The 13842-nt window shown below is 43.9% G+C and overlaps 1 protein-coding gene across 2 annotated transcripts in view; it reads right to left on the minus strand.

The window, feature by feature from the left end:
* PPP3CA (protein phosphatase 3 catalytic subunit alpha) overlaps positions 1–13842 on the minus strand; it is a 205046-nt gene that overhangs the window by 39050 nt on the left and 152154 nt on the right. For both annotated transcript variants that reach the window (XM_075500636.1, XM_075500637.1), the window contains exon 6: positions 11813–11952. In XM_075500636.1, the coding sequence (XP_075356751.1) occupies positions 11813–11952 (140 nt within the window). The remainder of the gene's footprint in view (positions 1–11812; positions 11953–13842) is intronic.

Below are 13842 nucleotides of genomic sequence, written 5' to 3' on the forward strand. Positions count from 1 at the left end.
AGCCCCATCCAACCTGGCCTTGAACACTTCCAGGGATGGGGCATCACAGCTGCTCTGGGCAACCTGCTCCAGTGCCTCACCACCCTCACAGTGAAGAATTTCTTCCTTGTATCTAATCTAAATCTACCCTCTTTCAGTTTAAAGCCATCACCCCTTGTCTATCACTACATGCCCTTGTAAGAAGTCCCTCTCCAGCTTTCCTGCAGGCCCCCTTCAGGTACTGGAAGGCTGCTATAAGGTCTCCCCGCAGCCTTCTCTTCTCCAGGCTGAACCACCCCAACTCTCTCAGCCTGTCTTCATAGGAGAGGTGCTCCAGCCCACTGATCATCTTCATGGCCCTCCTCTGGACTCGCTCCAACAGCTCCATGTCCTTCTTATGCTGGGGACTCCAGAGCTGGATGCAGTACTCCAGGTGGGGCCTCACCAGCATGGAGCAGAGGGCAGAATCACCTCCCTCGACCTGCTGGCCACACTTCTTTTGATGCAGCCCAGGGTATCGTTGGCTTTCTGGCCTGCAAGCGCACATTGCCAGGTCAAGTTGAGCTTCTCATCCACCAACACCCCCAAGTCCTTCTCCTCAGGGCTGCTCTCAATCCATTTTCTGCCCAACCTGCATTTGTGCTTGAGATTGCCCTGACCCATGTGCAGGACCTTGCACTTGGCCTTGTTGAACTTCATGAGGTTCAGACGGGCCCACCTCTCAAGTCTGTCAAGGTCCCTCCGGATGGCATCCCTTCCCTCCAGTGTGTCGACTGCACCACACAGCTTGGTGTCATCAGCAAACTTGCTGAGGGTGCACTCAATCCCACTGTCCATGTCACCAACAAAGATGTTAAACAGTGCCGGTCCCAATACCGACCCCTGAGGAACGCCACTTGTCACTGTTCTCCACTTGGACATTGAGCCATTGACCACAACTCTTTGAGTGCGACCATCCAGCCAATTCCTTATCCACCGAATGGTCCATCTATCAAATTCATGTCTCTCCAATTTAGAGACAAGGATGCCATGCGGGATAGTGTCAAATGCTTTGCGCAAGTCCAGGTAGATGATGTCAGTTGCTCTTCCCTGATTCACCAACGCTGTAATCCCATTGTAGAAGGCCACCAAATTTGATGGGCAGAATTTGCCCTTAGTGAAGCCATGGTGGCTGTCACCAATCACCTCCTTATTTTCCATGTGCCTTAGCACAGCTTCCAGGAGGATCTGCTCCATGATCTTGCGGGGCACAGAGGTGAGACTGACTGGCCTGTAGTTCCCCATGTCTTCCTTTTCTCCCTTTTTAAAAATGGGGTTATGTTTCCCCTTTTCCAGTCAGTAGGAACTTCACTGGACTGCTACGACTTCTCAAATACGATGGATAGTGACTTAGCAACTTCATCCGCCAGTTCCCTCAGGACCTGCAGATGCATCTCATCAGGTCCCATGGACTTGTGCACCTTCAGGTTCCTTAGATGGTCTTGAACCTGATCTTCTCCTACAGTGGGTGTTTCTTCATTCTCCCAGTTCCTGCCTTTGCCTTCTGTGACTTGAGTGGTGTGGCTTGAGCACTTGCCGGTGAAGACTGCGGCAAAAAAGTCCTTGAGTACCTCAGCCTTCTCCGTATCCCGGGTAACCAGGTCTCCCATTTCCTTCTGGAGGGGGCCCACATTTTCCCTAGTCTTCCTCTTATTGCTGACATACCTACAGAAGCTTTTCTTGTTGCCCTTGACGTCCCTGGCCAGGTTTAATTCTATGAGGGCTTTAGCTTTCCTAAACTGATCCCTGACTGCTTGGACAATTTCTCTGTATTCCTCCCAGGCTACCTGTCCTTGCTTCCACCCTTGTAGGCTTCCTTTTTGTGTTTGAGTTTGTCCAGGAGCTCCTTGTTCATCCATGCAGGCCTCCTGGTGTTTTTGCCTGACTTCCTCTTTGTTGGCATGCATCGCTCCTGAGCTTGGAGGAGGTGATCCTTGAATGTTAACCAGCTTTCTTGGGCCCCTCTTCCCTCCAGGGCTTTTTCCCATGGTACTCCACCAAGCAGATCTCTGAAGACACAAAAGTCTGCTCTCCAGAATCCAGGGTAGTGAGCTTGCTGTGCGCCCTCCTCGCTGCCCTAAGGATCTTGAGCTCCACCATTCCCTGGTCACTGCAGCCAAGGCTGCCCTTGAGCTTCACATTCCCCACCAGCCCCTCCTTGTTGGTGAGAACAAGGTCCAGCATAGCAGCTCTCCTCATTGGCTCCTCTACCACTTGCAGAAGGAAGTTACCATTAACACATTCCAGGAACTTCCCAGATTGCTTATGCCCCGCTGTGTTGTCCCTCCAACAGATATTGGGATGGTTGAAGACCCCCACGAGGAGCAGGGCTTGTGAACGTTAGGCTGCTCCTGTCTGCCTATAGAGGGCCTCATCCGCTCGGTCTTCCTGGTCAGGTGGCCTGACCCCCACTATAATGTCACCTGTCCCTGCCCTCCCTTTAATCCTGACCCATAAGCTCTCGGTTGGCTCCTCATCCATCCCCAGGCAGAGCTCCATGCACTCCAGCTGGTCACTGACATAGAGGGTGACACCCTGTCGTGGTTTAGCCCCAGCCGGCAGCTAAGCACCACGCAGCCGCTCGCTCACTCCCCCTCGGTGGGATGGGGGAAGAGAATCAGAAGAGCAAAAGTAAGAAAACTTGAGGGTTGAGATAAAAACAGTTTAATAGGTAAAGCAAAAGCCGCGCACGCAAGCAAAGCAAGGCAAGGAATTAATTCACTACTTCCCATGGTCAGGCAGGTGTTCAGCCATCTCCAGGAAAGCAGGGCTCCATCACGCGTAACGGTTACTTGGGAAGACAAACGCCATCACTCCAAATGTCCCCCCTTCCTTCTTCTTCCCCAGCTTTATATACTGAGCATGACGTCATGTGGTATGGAATGGCCCTTTGGTCAGTTTGGATCAACTATCCTGGCTGTGTCCCCTCCCATCCTCTTCTGCACCTGGCAGAGCACGGGAAGCTGAAAAGTCCTTGACTAGTACAGCAGCAACTAAAACATCTCTGTATTATCAACACTGTCCTCAGCACAAATCCAAAACATAGCCCCATACCAGCCGCTACGAAGAAAATTAACTCTGTCTCAGCTGAAACCAGGACACACCCCATCCTCATCTCCCCTGCCTGTCCTTCCTAAAGAGCCTGTATCCTTCCACTCCAACGCTCTAGTCATAGGAACCATCGCACCACATCTCTGTGATGCCAATAAGATCATAGCCCTGCAGGCGAGCGCACGTCTCTAACTCCTCTTGTTTATTACCCACGCTATGTGTATTTGCATATAGACATTTAAGTTGGGCCCCTGATGAAGCTGACTTACTGGCTGGACTGGCTGGAATTCCTTTGTGCTGCTCTTCAGGTGCTCTCCTGCTGACCTGTGATCCTTCTCCAGGCTCTCGGCATCTGTTGCTGGCACTGGCATCAAACTGGTAGGAGTGGGATGGATTGAATTTCTCCTCTCCCAGCAACTTTAGTTTAAAGCCCTCTTCACCAGCTTGGCAAGCCTATGACCGAAGATGCTCTTCCCCTTCTCTGACAGATGGAACCCATCAGCCCCCAGTAGACCAGGTTTCTCAAAGTGAGTCTCATAGTCTCGCTTTGTAGCCGAACCTCTGGCTGTGGCACCAGTCCTGTAACCATTTGTTGATTCACCAGATTCGACTGGCCCTTTCAAACCCCTTCCCTTTGACCAGGAGGACTGATGAAAGAACTACCTGCGCTTCAGAGTCCCTTACCGCTCCTCCCAGGGTTCTGTAATCCTTCTTGGTACTCCTCAGGCTGCTCCTGGCTGTATTGCTGGTGCCCACGTGAAACAGCAGCGGGTAATAGTCAGTGGACTGTGCGAGGCTTGGTAGTCTCTGGGTGACATCCCTGATGCGAGCCCCCATTAAGCAGCACACCTCTCTAGAGAGTGCATCAGGTCGGCAAATGGGTGCCTCCGTACCTCTCAGAAGAGAGTCACCTACTACTATCGCCCGTCGCCTTTTCTTAGTTGTGCTGGTTGTTATATAGGGAGCAGGTCAGGCTGTCTTACTTGGCTCCAGCATGTCTCCTGGTGTGACAGGTCTTTCCTCTTCAGTCTGCAGAGCGGTGAAGTGGTTCTGCCAGGGCACCTCAGGCTTCAGGGGAAGTCTCTTCCTCCTGCTGGTCCTTGCCATTGCAACTGTCCATTCTTCTGCATTATGGGCCCCCCTCCCTTCTGTGTGTGCCGGTGGGGGAGTTTTTGGCTGTTTGGCCATGGGCTGTGGGCCCACTGCAGACTGCGCTTGGAACCAGCTCTCTAACTCCTTCTCAGCCTCCCCGATGTTACGCAGCCTTCTCACCACCTCCTGCTGCGGGAGGTCCTCTGCCTGGGCACACCTTTTGCAGGCAGGTCTGCTGCCTGTCCCTGCCCCAGGAGAAAGGTCTAGGCACTTCCTGCAGCCTGAGGTCTGCACTGCAGCCTCTCCCTTCAGCAGCTCCGTCTGGGTGGAGGCATCGGCCACCGCTGGGGTAGATGGTGCAGACCCCCCAGCCGGAGCTGCAGCCCTTGCTCTCAGACAAGTGCCCACCATTCTGCCTTGAGGGTCAGGTAGGACGAATGCCCTTGACCTGTGCAGATGCTCACAGAACAGCGCCGGGTTTCTGGGTTATGTGTACTTCGAGCCTCCTACTCGGGCAGCGCAATGCCCCTCCTTCAAAGAGGCGCCCTCCCCGCGCGCCCTCCCACGCAAACTGCCACACGACCTGCCGCGTCACGCCCTGGCTGACACGCCATGCCCTGTTTGCCCACCCTGGTCGCATCGCTCCCTGGGGCTGCCTTTTGTGGGGCAGCCGCCATTACTCCTGGCCCTGCCCACACCTCGTCAGCCGCTCTCGTGAGAGCTGCCGGCTCCTGGCGGGCCTCTGCGCTCCCCTGGGGCTTCCCTCAGGAAACTCCCCGGTAGGCCGCGATCTCCAAACGCGCCTGCGCTGGAGCTGATCGCCTCTGCGAGTGACTGATTTGCATACATTTCTTTTCATAATTAATTGTGACTAAATGTAGACTTATGGTACATTTTGTTTAGAAATTTTTACATTAAATTCTGAAAACGGGGTCTATAATGAAAAATCTGATAGACAGTTGATTATGTTCATTGTCAGCGCAGCTGCTCAAAATGTCTAGCCTATTACTTTTTTTTTCCCATAGTATTCTTTTCATCCAGTGTTAAGTACTGCTTTTAAAGAAGATATAATGAAGTGGTAAAAAGTGCTCCTAAATAGACATGATAGGTTCTTCTTTCCATTTCAAAGTACAAAAGTAGGGTTTTTTAAATTCCTTAATTATCTTATTCTTCATAAATCCATGGAAAATAGACTTCTACTAGCAGAATTTGGCTGATTCTACAGGGCCCACACCTAGAAAGGCAGAGATGCCACACAGTGCTCCACGCAAATACACACACACACACACACAAAAATCTGGCTGCCACCTTTTCTTCTAAGTGAACAGCATGCTATCTGTAATGAGCAAGCACCCATATTACCCAGACCACTACAACCCATGAGCAGTCTATTTGGATATTGTATTTTGAAAAAGGCAAAGCAACTCTCAGACATTTGTCTTCAGCTACTTGTTGAAGCAGGGGCTGGGGAGAAGCAAAGTTTTCACTATATGCAGCAGTTTTCACAACTGCTATACCAGTTGTGACAATAAATACAGGGCTTTAATTTCCAGCACTTTCTTAACATCAGTTTGCTCCTGCCCAAATGCAGTTTCATATAAAACAATATTCCTCAACACAAAAATACATGCCCTCCAGGTAAACAGCAGGAAGTCCTGCAAAATGCCAACAAAACAGAAATTATGGCAAAAGTTATCAGAAACAAGCTTTTATGGAAAAGACTTCTGCTTGGAAATTTTTTTCTAATCTTTCTAATGAAAATTATCATCTTGTAATCAAATTCCCTACTAGTTTTTCCGATTGCTACCCTTCTAGAAGCACTCTCTTCCTTGCCCTGCTTTGCAGAGCCCAGACTGTAATTCAGATGAGCCAGAAATAAAGCAGTTGGCCAAGAGGGAAAACAAACAAACAGAAACCCCCCACGCAACAGGCTTTTCCAGAACGACCCAGCCTCTGCCTGCACTTCATGTGTCATGCTGAATCATGGAAGAGCAGTGACTCACTGAGAAAACAAAATACCCCACCGCTAAGCTAGAGAGATGTTATTCTCCATGGAGTATGTGACTGTGATATTCCCTACTTTGTCATCCTTTTTTCATTAAAATGCCTCATGTATAGTTTACTACTTCTGAAGTCTCTTTTGTATGATCACTGATTACTTCTACACAGTTTTGAAAGAGAAGCGATACTTTGCTAATATGAACCAAAATGGCAGACGTTTTCAAATTGCTCTTCCACCAATAACTGGAAAAACTGGATGGATTTAATCTAATTTTTTTCATATCCTTCATCGTACCACTAAAGCAGTGGTGTAAACATTTCTTTAAAGAGGACATTCAAATTTAGCCCAACAGCTTCTCTGAGATTGCATGCACATATAAAAACAGGTTTCCAGCAAAGCCATTGACCTCACACTTCAGTCTCCAAAGGCCAAAAGGCAAATGCTTTTGCTGCTCTGCTGTCCTATGCAGCTCCCAGTGCCTCTCTTTCCACCTGCTTTTTCTTGCCCTTAGCTGTGCTGTCTGCAGAGCTGCACTGAGAAGTGGAGCAGGGAACTGCATGGGATTAGAACAAATAAACCCCAATCTTCTTTGTAGAGTCATACTTTATAAAATTGGATGCCTTCCCAGGTCTGATGGAGCACACGAGCAATTCTACCAATACAGCTGGGCAGATAATGTGAGGGCAGCAAAAAGCTTCTGGCCTGGGAGAAGGGAGAATGGAAAAGTGGGCAAAAGAATCTGTTTAAAATGCTGCTACTGCAAAAAAACATTCATACAACTGTGCCTCACGCCCTGAGGTGAAACATGCTACAGTCTTCAAAAGCTTTCAGCAGACATTTCTCTAGTCTTTGCATATTCACAAACTTAACATGCATGTAAAGTAAACCACTGAAATGACATGCTGGCAGGGCCAAAATTATTATTCTACCCCAGAGCATCTGTAATGCCAAATCATTTCACTGCTGCCCAAGGCTGGCTAATGAAGTTCTTAGAGCAGTCTGCAATGCTGGTCACTTTTGCCACTGCTAACCATTTCTGCCTTTGGTTTTTTGATGCTTTTGAAAAATATAACAGTGTAGTCAACAGCCAAACAGCTTTATAAAGCTCAGCATTCCTTAAGAACTCATATTAAACTCACTAAGAAAACCCAAGAGGCTGGAGCACCATGCCTGCAAAAAACTTTTGAGTATCTGCTCTACTTCTGAGGCCATCCATTGACTTTGGTCAGGCTCACGCCACCCTCATGCTCTTGTTAACAGTCAAAAATTAGCCAAGTCTTATACACATAAACGATCCCAGAAAGTGAGCATTAAGCTTGCACATGTGCTTACTCCTGATAGGAAACCCTTGATATACTTCAACATAAGAATGAGACACTGCTAATTAACTCAGTGGTGCAACCAAACTCCCGATGTTCTTTACCAGAGCTTTGACACAAAGGAAATGAAACAAGCTGGGTGTGGATCCAATCACAGTTTTTCATGGTTAGGACCATGCACACTCATACTAACTTTGTTCAAATGCAATGAAAGAACTTTTTAATTCTTCATCCATCCAGTAAATCTTACAGGAATGATGCCATTCCCCATCCTAGTGTGGCTTAGAAAGGAGAGAGTTTTCCCCACGCCTCAACAATTGCCTAAACCCACTTAGTGGCTGTCTCTCTGTAAGTTAATATTATTTTCAGAGAGAAAAAAAGCCCAGCTGACTTCTTCAACCTTTCTGATCACTGAAAGAAGCCATTCTCAAGATGATAAGTAGCAGTATATCTTGCCAAGTCAGATACCTTTATTATAGAAATGCCTGAGAGTTACTGCACCACTAGTCCATGAAATAAGTGCAATGGGTCATTGGCAAGATGGGCACAACCAGCTAAGTGCAAATAAATATTCACTAAATAAATTCAAGGCAAAACTAGATAATCTGATAAACAAAGAGGAAAACTTCTTTACTGGCTGGATCAGCTGAAAAGTCAGGGATGGAAGGGAGGGAGGAATATCACTCAGGGACAAATTAATTCCCTCTTGTTCATAACATTCCCTGAATACGACATTATTTTGGGTAAGGATGAAAGAAAAGCTTCACTTAAACTCATAATTAAAAAACAATTTATACAACTAGCACTTCATTAATTATTTGTACTTTTTCATGAAATTGCATCAAACATGACCACGACTGCAAAGGACATACAACCTTAAATTTCAGAAAGGGGAAATGAAATCTCATCACTATTGCTCTTTCTCCACTTTAAGGTACGGAGAACTTTAATAAATTTCCAAGAATTACTTAAATTTCACAGTTACTTTTCACCATGGCATTGTGCTATTGCTGTTTCCGAGGATCCATAAATTTTGACAATTCACACTGCAAAATGGTGCTGGATACAAAAGGTGTGCATTAAGTGTTGACTCTTAGCACCCTTGAAAATTAAGCTGACTATTCTTTAAATCTCTAAATGACAGATTAGGCCTGTGGTTTCACGATCTGACATTTTACAGTGCTAGCCATAACAGTTTCAAGAACTCTTACACAAAAGGAAATGTCTTGAAGAAAAACTTGATCAGTGAAATTCAATAGGCTGTACGTGAGCGATCACCTAAGAAATGCAGTGAGAAGCTTGTCAGACTACTGTCAACTACAGTCTTTATACCTTCTCATGTGTATTTACCTCACACAAATGGCTCAACGTTTCACAAATGAGTTTTGGCTGAAGGGAGAAGATTTCATGTACTACTGAGCTGGAAAGTCCCGTTAACATGTTGCATGTACACAGTTAGAAAGCCACATTACTGTTATTTTCCTCATAGCATTTTGTTAAAGGAAATAACTTTAAATCAGGGAAAAGTCACTTGAAACTTGCCATTATAATGAACATGGCTGATAAAATGAAAATTATTTATTACAGTTATTTCCTGCAATTGGTTAAGAGATCTTAATCATCTAGAAATCATTACCCTGGCTCACGTGTGTGCCTGAAATCTTCCTGACCTTCCTTCAAAATGCCCACTGCTATCTTTTAACTTTCCTTTGTGGAAATGACTGAAGAAGCTAATAAGTTTTATTCACTGAAGAATAAACAAAGTCCATCCTATCAACAGACATTCTTGAAGGAGGACTGCATAATTCAGTCCTTCCTTTACAAGCTGAGCTGGCTGTTTAGGGAAATTCACTCTGTTTCTCAGGAAGTAACTAGAAAAGGCAAACAAAATTAGATGTTGCACACTGACGGATACTTTTTTTGCCAGGGATTATCATTAGGTAAGCATTAGTGACCTTCCAGAGCAACTCAGCACTTCTTTTAAGAGTAACACTTGTCTTTATAATCTCAGACAACGTGACTCCAAGCTAGTCCTCTGCTTGTGTCATTAAGCAGTTACATGTCCCTCACACGTGACTTGACAATTAGGTATCTTCAAAATATTTCCTCTTTTCCTGAAAAATGCACTTCTCTGAATATGAGTCAGGACATAGACTAGATCTGATATATTTTTCAGGAGAAATCTGATATATATTTTAGGGAAATTTTATGGTAATTGTAAGAAACAGAGCTCTGGAAAAAAACCACTAAAATCTAAAAGTTGTTCCAGTATATAATAAACCCTGTACCTAAGCATAAGGCATGTTTGCAAGTCTTTTCACTTTTGTAAGAGAGGTTCACGAGGGGAAACCGCTATTACTCACTGTTTGCAGTGAGCAGTGCCTGGAAGTCCCAGGCATGTGCCAGCGTTTGGTGCTGCCGAGAGGAAGAGGAATGACTTTAGCCATCAGAGTCATAAGCCCATTTCTGCACAGATCAATTGTTTGCAACAGTTTGACACCTTCTTTCATAGTGAGACCAAACAGATTTATCAAGCACCTTCCAGACGTTACCGATCTGAAGGCGGCGGTATGACTTGCCCACAAAAGGTGTGTGCCGGCAGCCCAGGCTGCAGTGCAAACCGCTTTGCTCTCAGCCCATCTCCACGCTGCAGCAATTACAGCTCAAAGAAAGGACTAAGAAAACTAAATTCTAAAAGTCAAGCCATCTGTTACCTTCCTGCTAGCATTACCAACAAGGAGGTTGATTCTAGCAGAATGTCTCCTGGTTACTGGTGGAAGCCATTGATTTACTTTCGACATGTTAGTAAACAGCTGTGGGTCCGCTATGTTCAAGGTGAGATTTTCTAAGATAACTAAAAGAGCTGGATTCGTCACTTCTGCTGAGCTTGTTGGGAAAACTTAGACCTGCTTGTTGCTAGCACGGGCTGAAGCAGAACTGCTCCCTTCAAAAGGGTCAACAACTTCTTAACATTTCAGTAGCATCTTCACATTTCTCCTGAACAAAAATTAATTTTTTAATTAAGATTTCACTGGATGCATTGGTCATTTTGCCGTTTAACCTCCTCCCCTACCAATTTTGTTATTCTGGTGTCCTTCTAAGTTGTTCTTAACTACTATAACAAAAACAAAAGAAGCCAAAATCCCTCAAAATCCCCACACTGTCAGAGGAGGGTACAATGTAATTGCCACCACTGTTCAGGAGGTAACACAGGCCTGTCCTATGATGAAGAGAGAATGGAAGGAGTGCTTGGGAGGTTCTTCATCACCAACTCAAGCACACCTAACGGGGTGTCTTCTGCCTGCTGTCCACAGGACTTGATCTACAAACCAAGCCGCCTACCACTGGAAACGGAGAAAGGCAGCAGTCAGCACCCAGGCAGAACTGGGAAAAGGGAACTGTTCGTTGCTTGCTTTAATCTCCCTGTGCATTGCCAAAAAGGGGACAGTGGGACATCCCCTGGCACCCAAGGAAATCCACTCCTTTAATGTGCAGGAGAGAGCCTTCTGTCTCTTTACACAGCCAGAGATACAAAATCCCCCGTGCTTAAAGGACAATTACCACTAAGCAGAAAAGAAACAGAGAAGAAAGCTTGCTTTAAATAGTCAGACACTAACTCACAGATTTGCTTTAGATGTCCTTCTACCCCCATTACTATTACTTTTTTCAGGAATATTCTCACAGTTATATTTTACTAACAAACATCAACAGAAAGAAATAATTTCAAAGATTAATTACAACTTGATGTCTTTGCATTTAAGTCCATACATATTTCTGCAAGAATGTTACAGGCACTTGTCTGCATTTCAGCTCTTAACAAGTCCCATTTAACCAATGCTGTTCAAATCCCGAATTTCTTGGGAAGAACTACTCCCAAACATAAACAAAAGTTTGATAAAACTGAGAGGAAAAAAAAAAAAAAGTACCTGTGTGGGGGAAATCACAATTGTTACTTACCCTGCAGAGCAATAGGTAGTGAGTTTTCCAATGTTGGCATCTTTCATTCAAAATTAAGTTCTCATTTTCAAACTAGAAATGTAGCTACCTACCCCTTTTAAGAAGCGATACATGCATTCCCTAACTTACAAGAACAGAAATAAGCAAAATACACAGGCTTTGGTGAATAAAATTAAGCCATTTTAGGGTTTCCCAGTTTTGGGTGAAAGCAAGATACAAATAAACCAAACATGAATTTACCTGAAAACAAGGCAAGCCTGCAGAAGAAAAGGCCCAATTATCCAAGTAGTGCCACGAACTTCAAGCAAACATTTATACTGCAAAACCAGAACAAGTTCATGTTCAGAAACCCATTCAAAGCAGTAATATTCACCTGTAGAAGTACGAGCACCCCCTGACTGTGTTGTGAGTAAAGTGTTCCTGAGTCTTCTCGTTCCCAAAGTCCTCCAACGGGTCTGACCACAGGATGTCACACATAGGTCCGTATGCAGGTGGTTCCTTGAATCGATCTAACTAAGAAAAATAGGAGACAAAGAAATACTAACTTCTTTCAACTATGTATCACAGAAACACTGAAGCAAAGTTACTATTTTTCATTCCATGGATTGGGAAACAAAGACCCAAAGCAATCTATTTTTCAGCTTTGGGTTGCTCTCAGCTTTAAAGCAATGGATTTTGAATAACAGTAAAAATGCTCCTTGCTAACACTGACAAAGAGGAGAAGGAACAGATATAACCTGAGAAAAGATATACAGTGGATTCCCATTCTACGTGAATTTTTGTGTGCAATTTCTTTCCTTTTTCTACCGTTTTTTACAAGCATTTCAGTGGACAAGAGAGAGAAGATGGTATTTTTGTATTTCACAATTTTTTCAAACATCATGGCACTTCATTTATGTGAGTGAGGCATCTCAAAAAAAAAATACAATAGTTATTTCAAAGCAAGTTCCCATTTTGATTTAAATACCAAGACAACATCTCTGCATTACAGCATCTTGCCATGACATTCTTGTTGCTCTCATAACCTTAACCCTAATTAAGCAGCTAAAAACCCCTCTTTCTGCCTGACTACTGGTATTAAAAAATTCAAATCATATAGAATCATACTGCACATAAGACAAAGTATAGCAAAATAGGGAAATACTAAAAATCACTATTCCTCTACAAGAACTCTTTAATATAAAAACACCCCTTGTTAAGATGGATGTATGAATCATGCTTGCAGTCCAAAACATTCTCTACTCTGACCAGAAAGGTCAAGTAATGATTTAGTAGCATACCTAACATACCTTTTTTTCCCCAAAAATTTTTTTTTCAAAGAGAAAAATTGGCTTTATATGTTTTCAACACTCAGTTAAAAAGTTTTAATAAGAGACCTCTACAATTTTACCTTTGTGTCCTCGTCATGAAATATTCATAGCATACCTACACTTCTAACTTATTTCAGCCCTCTACCAATTACTGCTTTGTAACTATAATTCATTTAAATTAAATAACAATTCATAAATATGCAAACCCCTTTCCTGCTGATTGCCAAAGATGAATAAACCTGCTGGGGCAGGGGGGAGAGTGAAGATGTTAATGACCCTAATCTAGAATCTGAGAGCTAAACAGCTTTACTCTGCCATTACATTGTTGCTAAACCAGCTAATTTTTAAGCAGAGAATATTTTTGCTTAATGAGATAGTGAACCTTTACTTCAGAAACAAACTTTACGTTCGGTAATTTTTAAAAGTGCAGTTAATATCTTAATCTAATTGCTTTTAAACAAAAACATGTAATTACTGGCTCAAGGTGTTGTTTTTTTTTTAACCACATTAATTTCTTAGGAGGCTACAAATTAACCTCAGAATATAATTTATCTTTTAGTAACTTTAAAGCTCAGAAGTATATATCCATGTTTGCAAGTCTCAAACTGCAAGCAAGAAATGAGAAAATATTTTCTGCTGGGAACACTAAGAATGAATAGTTTAAATACCTCCTTTTAGAAATATCAACTGAGGTCTGTTTTACAAAACACCTGAAAAGAATTAATCCTTGATAACATGCAACAACACTGGATTATGTGAAGAAACTGTTTGACATTGTTCTCTGAACTTTCATGAGGTTTATAAGAAATTTCTCAGAACACAAGAGTACCACACAAGCATCAACTTACTAAGCCTCACTTAACACAATTTGCTAGGCACTCAAGTGCAGTACTATCAAAAATGTGGCAGAACCTATTGAGAATGAAGCTCTTGACTCTTTTTAAAATAATAATGTTGTTTTGACCATATTCCTTGCAATCATACCATACTTTTTTATTATATGTTTTAAGTATTGGGAGGTTTTTCTAGAGCTATTTTTATCTCTTCTCCAAGAAAGCACAGAATGCCTAGCAAGGCACAAGGAATCATCAGA

Source organism: Mycteria americana, chromosome 4 (genome assembly GCF_035582795.1).
Source record: "Mycteria americana isolate JAX WOST 10 ecotype Jacksonville Zoo and Gardens chromosome 4, USCA_MyAme_1.0, whole genome shotgun sequence".
In the NCBI taxonomy this organism is placed as follows: Eukaryota; Metazoa; Chordata; class Aves; order Ciconiiformes; family Ciconiidae; genus Mycteria; species Mycteria americana.